The sequence below is a fragment of the Microtus ochrogaster genome, unplaced genomic scaffold (assembly GCF_000317375.1).
Source record: "Microtus ochrogaster isolate Prairie Vole_2 unplaced genomic scaffold, MicOch1.0 UNK20, whole genome shotgun sequence".
Lineage (NCBI taxonomy): Eukaryota > Metazoa > Chordata > Mammalia > Rodentia > Cricetidae > Microtus > Microtus ochrogaster.
The window spans coordinates 423,030-428,082 of record NW_004949118.1 but is presented as its reverse complement, the minus strand read 5'-3'; the positions used below and the strand labels follow the sequence as shown (position 1 = coordinate 428,082).

The 5,053-nt window shown below is 39.4% G+C and overlaps 1 protein-coding gene across 2 annotated transcripts in view; it reads right to left on the bottom strand.

Moving 5' to 3' along the window:
* Positions 1–5,053, bottom strand: part of Smchd1 (structural maintenance of chromosomes flexible hinge domain containing 1) — a 143,744-nt gene that overhangs the window by 51,216 nt on the left and 87,475 nt on the right. For both annotated transcript variants that reach the window (XM_005367548.2, XM_005367549.2), the window contains exons 27-29: positions 4,766–4,854; positions 4,075–4,193; positions 1,147–1,314 (exon numbers count right to left, since the gene is read on the bottom strand). In XM_005367548.2, coding sequence (XP_005367605.1) covers positions 1,147–1,314; positions 4,075–4,193; positions 4,766–4,854 — 376 coding nt within the window. The remainder of the gene's footprint in view (positions 1–1,146; positions 1,315–4,074; positions 4,194–4,765; positions 4,855–5,053) is intronic.

Below are 5,053 nucleotides of genomic sequence, written 5' to 3'. Positions count from 1 at the left end.
TTTGGAAGAGCAGGCAGTGCTCTTAACCACTGAGCCATCTCTCCAGCCCCCAGTATGTACAATTTTTATTGATCAACAAAATGTTCAAAATTTGGGGCTGGAGAGATGGCTCAGCAATTAAGAGCACTGCCTGCTCTTCCAGAGGTCCTGAGTTCAATTCCCAGCAACCATATGATGGCTCACAACCACTTGTAGTAAGATCTGGTGCTCTCTTCTCACCTACGAGCATACATGCAGCAGAACACTGTATACATAATAAATAAATAAATCTTAAAAAAAAAGATTTTTAAAACTAGATTCAGGCTGGCCTTGAATTCACAGAAGTCACCCTGTTTCTAATTCTGAGTGCTGACATTGGAGCTATGTGCCACCATGCAACAATCCAAATTCACTGGATTCTGAAATTATCAGTAAATAAAATCAACAGCGGTAAAATTTGCTAGATGTTTGCAAAATGAGTATTTAAGACTTAAGTATTTTCATAAAAGTTCATTTGTATTGGTCCAATGATCTGACTTTTCAAATATGATTTACAAAAACTTCAACACGGTTGGAGAGATGGCTAACTATTAAGAACATTGCTAGGGACTAGAGAGATGGGTGAGCAGATAAGAGCACTGGCTGCTCTTCCAAAGGTCCTGAGTTAATTTCCCAGCAACCACATGGGGGTTTAACACACGCCTGTAACCTCAGCTATGAGGGAGGCAGAGCCAGGATGGTTCTGGGGCTTGCTGGCTTCCAGCTTAGCAAAGACAAGTTCCAGGTTTAGGTAGATACCATACCCTAAAAGGAGGAGGCAGAGTGACAGAGGAAGACAACCATGCTGACCTCTTCTGTCCCATGTGTACACTCTGGCACATGTGCATACCAGTGCACATTCACTTAGACACACAAACAACCTCACACACAAACAGACTAATCATCAAAGGAAGAAAAAAACCTGCAATAAAATATTTATATTACTATATAAGACAAAGAAACAAATTTAGCAAAAATCAGTTAACTGATACTTAACTTGTTTTGCTACTATTAGCTACAGTTATTATTTCTTTGAAAATAACATCTATCTCTTCTAGTCCACTAAGGCTCTGAAAGCAAAGAGCCTGCAGTATTAACTATTCCATGAAGACACATGAAGCTGCATACCTCTTTTAGCTCTGGCCAGTCGATAAGATGCAGCTTGGTTGGAGGTCCAGAAATGAGGTGGACACGAATAAAGTCAGAAAACTCTCGCCAAGTAAAACAAAGATCCTTATGTCCAGGAGGACCTGGAACAAATCTGATGCCTCGTACAATTATACTCTGTGTCTTGGTCTAGTGAAGGAAAACACAGGTTGCTGTCGCTTAGTTTAAAAAAAAATAGTTGCATCATTTACCTACTGCTATTTCTCTTATATCAGTGGCAAAGATCTAAAACACTGTGAATATAACTTTTTACCTTATCTTCTCCTAATTTCCCCTTTTCTTGTACAGGTATCTTTTGATCAAAATGTTTAAGACCAAATATTTCAGATTTTGGAGTTCTCTAAATTTATTTGTTTGTTTGAGATAGAATCTATGTAACTGGGCTGGAACTTCACTATATAGACCAAATTAGCCTTGAACACAAAGAGATTCCCACATACTCCTCAAATTTAAACAGATTTGCCTATTTATGCGTGCTCCCTGGTGCTGGGGCTAAAGGCATATGCCACTATGCTACACCCAGTCTGGCCTGAGCTCTCTGAATTTCATAATATTTGCATGAATTGGTTAAGATTCCTAATGTAGCCAGGCACTGGTGGTGCACACCTTCAATACCAGCACTAGGAGGCAGAGGCAGACAGACCTCTGTGAGTTCAAGGCCAGCCTCGTCTACAGAGTGAGTTCCAGGACAGCCAGCAGTACACAGAGACACTTTGTCTGGCACCTCTCCAATCCCTCCCAAAAATATTTCTAATCTATATATATGAGATACTCCAAAAACCAGCAACGTTTTGAGTGTCATTTTAGTAGTCAAAATTCTTTGGATTTCAGAACATTTCAAATTTTCTATTAGGGATACTCAATCTGTACTTGTGCTTTTTTTTTTAAAGCAAGCACTTGGCTCTTGTGTTTGTATCTCAGTTTGTAATTTTTTTACATGGCTTTTCTTTAGATATTTTTATAGATGATATATTAATTTAACAACAATGGCCTTTTCTGAACATCCTACATAGTAAAATACTGTTATCTTTACTAGTTTTTTACATGCTCTCCCCTTGGTCAAGGTGATATTTGCACTGACTTGTAGATGGACTAGGGCTTTTGCTGCTGCTTACCAATTATTCACAATAATGGTTACCATACCCCACTAGTCACTGAAACTAGCTATTAACCTTTGCACTAAACTGGTTCTAGACCAGAAAGAACACAGAAGCACTCACATTTGAATAGTGGCTGTTAATGATCCCATGTCCTAAACTGCTAGGGACCACAGAGATATGCAGTCAGAGTTCAGCACGTACTTCAGGGATCAACCCATCAGAGATGCTTATCTCATGGAGGACAGACTCATTCAGAAGGCGATGAGGAGTACTGTCACCAGATGCACAGCTTAGGAGGTGGTAAGGAATATTGCCTTCTGGGTGTGTTAGCTGTCCTCACTGCAGACTGCTTGTGTGAAGAGCTCTTTCCCTCACATTACAGCTTAGGGGTTTTTCCCGCAGCACTATAGTGTGTTAATTGTTTACTGGGCCCAATTTCCCCTATGCACTGTATATGGACGACTCTACAAGCATGCTTATGTGCTGATGCAAATAATCTAATGGCCTGGGAGCACTGAAAGTATACAACAGCAGGTTACATTTCAGGACCAATGAGGTCAAAGACGAGAGGAGCCCAGCACAGGTGTCTAGAGGGTGACAAGAAGCAGACTGCCCCCACACAGCAACAACAGTCGTGCGTCCATCCTCTCATCTCACAGCAGAAAGGAGATAATAGGGTGCTCTGAGGTCGGGAAGAGCAGACTTCACACAAACACTACTACGGAGAGGTTTGGTTTTTAGCAGAAGAAAAACAGCCTAAGAGAAAAGGCAGAGACTAGTGAGGAAAGGCAACAAAAGAGGCTACTCTCATGGTTATCCTGTCAAGTAAAAAGCATAATGCAGTCAATAAATCAAATTCTGTACAACTGGGAGAACTCCTTTTTCTAACCTACACTGCCTGGCAGGTCTCGTCAGGACCTAATTCCAGAACATTCTTTTATCTGATGCTGGCTTTGACCTTCTTAGGAAGAGTGCTTTATGCTTGTTTCAAGTTCCAAGAATTCTATCAGGGCCTTTGCTTTTCAAGCTAGACTGAATTACCAGCACAGGGCAAAGTCATACAGTGAATCTTCTCCTCAGTATCCGGTTGCAATGCAGGGAGTAAGCACCTAACGAAAATTTACATATTGTGCACACACAGGTCAACATGTGTGTATTTAAACACTTATGGTGAATACTGTAACAACTACAACTTGTTCTACAGGGAAATGTTCAATGGGAACACGATGATGGCTGAAAGTGATGACGGATCAGAGGAAACATCTGCTCTTCTGGCTACTTTTGCTTGCAAAGGTGAAAATTAACTTTATTTTGAAAGCTTTGGACCTCACAAATGCTACTCCTACAATTTTTTAAATAACAGTTTTAATTTCTATGAAGAATTTAGGTACAAGGTCAAGGCTGGCAAGATGATTCATCAGGGAAAAAGGAACCGGCCGCCAAGTCCGAGTTCAGTATTTGGGATCCCACAAGCTCTCCTTTGATTGCCACACGTGTGCTACATACGTCAAGCGTTTACCCATGTGTAGTACATATAAACATACAGATAAAACACTGTTTTGAAAAATGAAAAACAGTATATGCAAAGTCACTTTTTTTTTTTTTTGGAGACAGGGTTTCTCTGTGGCTTTGGAGCCTGTCCTGGAACTAGCTCTTGTAGACCAGTCTGGTCTCGAACTCACAGAGATTCACCTGCCTCTGCCTCCCGAGTGTGCAAAGTCACTTTTATCATCTTCATTTTTCTCCAGCTTTTGTCAAATACAAAACCAGTTTTATAAGGTAGTTTTACCTCCAGAGTGGTTTTCAAGTTAGAGTTATCAAGTCCAACTCCAGCAATTGACAAAGCAGATAAAGAATCTGGTGAAAATGCTGAAATCTGATTTCCATACTGATCTGCAACCATAACAACTTAAAAAAGAAAAAAGCTTTAAGTTAAAGTCTTTTTAAAGAAAGAACTTATACATAAAATATACTTTGAAGCTTTAATTTACTGTCATACATAGAAAATAGACAGTTATACTTATTCCTCTTATAATCATTAAAACTGTATTACCTGTGCAGGAATGACTAAATACTGCTATGAACCAAGGATCTTTTATTTTCTGAGATACGCCACTGTTGGTACTATTCTTATTTGTGAGGTGCTAGGGACTGAACACCAGCCTGCATACAGGGCAGATACGCTCTACAAATGAGTTACATCCCTACACCTCAATAGGACTTTTTCATAGTTAAAATTTAAAGGAAATATTTAATAGTATTGAATTTCGTAGCTATAAGGAAACATAAAACCACACAGGGATCAACTCAGTTCATCCACACCTTAACACTGACCATATTTCCTATAAAAAAAAAAGGCAAGATTTTTAAACAAGCTATCTTATAAAACAGAGTTTTAATATGTGCCAAAAAGTATCTTTCAGACCATCCATTTTTAAAACACTAATGAAAGACAACATAAAAAAAGTAGGTATACTAACCTATTTCTCCTTGAAGCTCTTGGCCCATCTGCACCGTTTTTCCTCCTTTTAACTCACATTTTAAATGTTTGGGTTCATCAGGAAGTGGTCTAGAATTGGTTTGGTTAAAGGCGTTAATTAATTGCAGAAAAGGTGAAGAGCAATATAATTGTAACGCCCAGTCAGACACAGCAGCTACACACATGCAATACCCTAATTCAGACACAGCAGCTCCCTACACACATGCAATGTCCTAATTCAGACACAGCAACTCCCTACACACATGTAATGTCTTAATTCAGACACAGC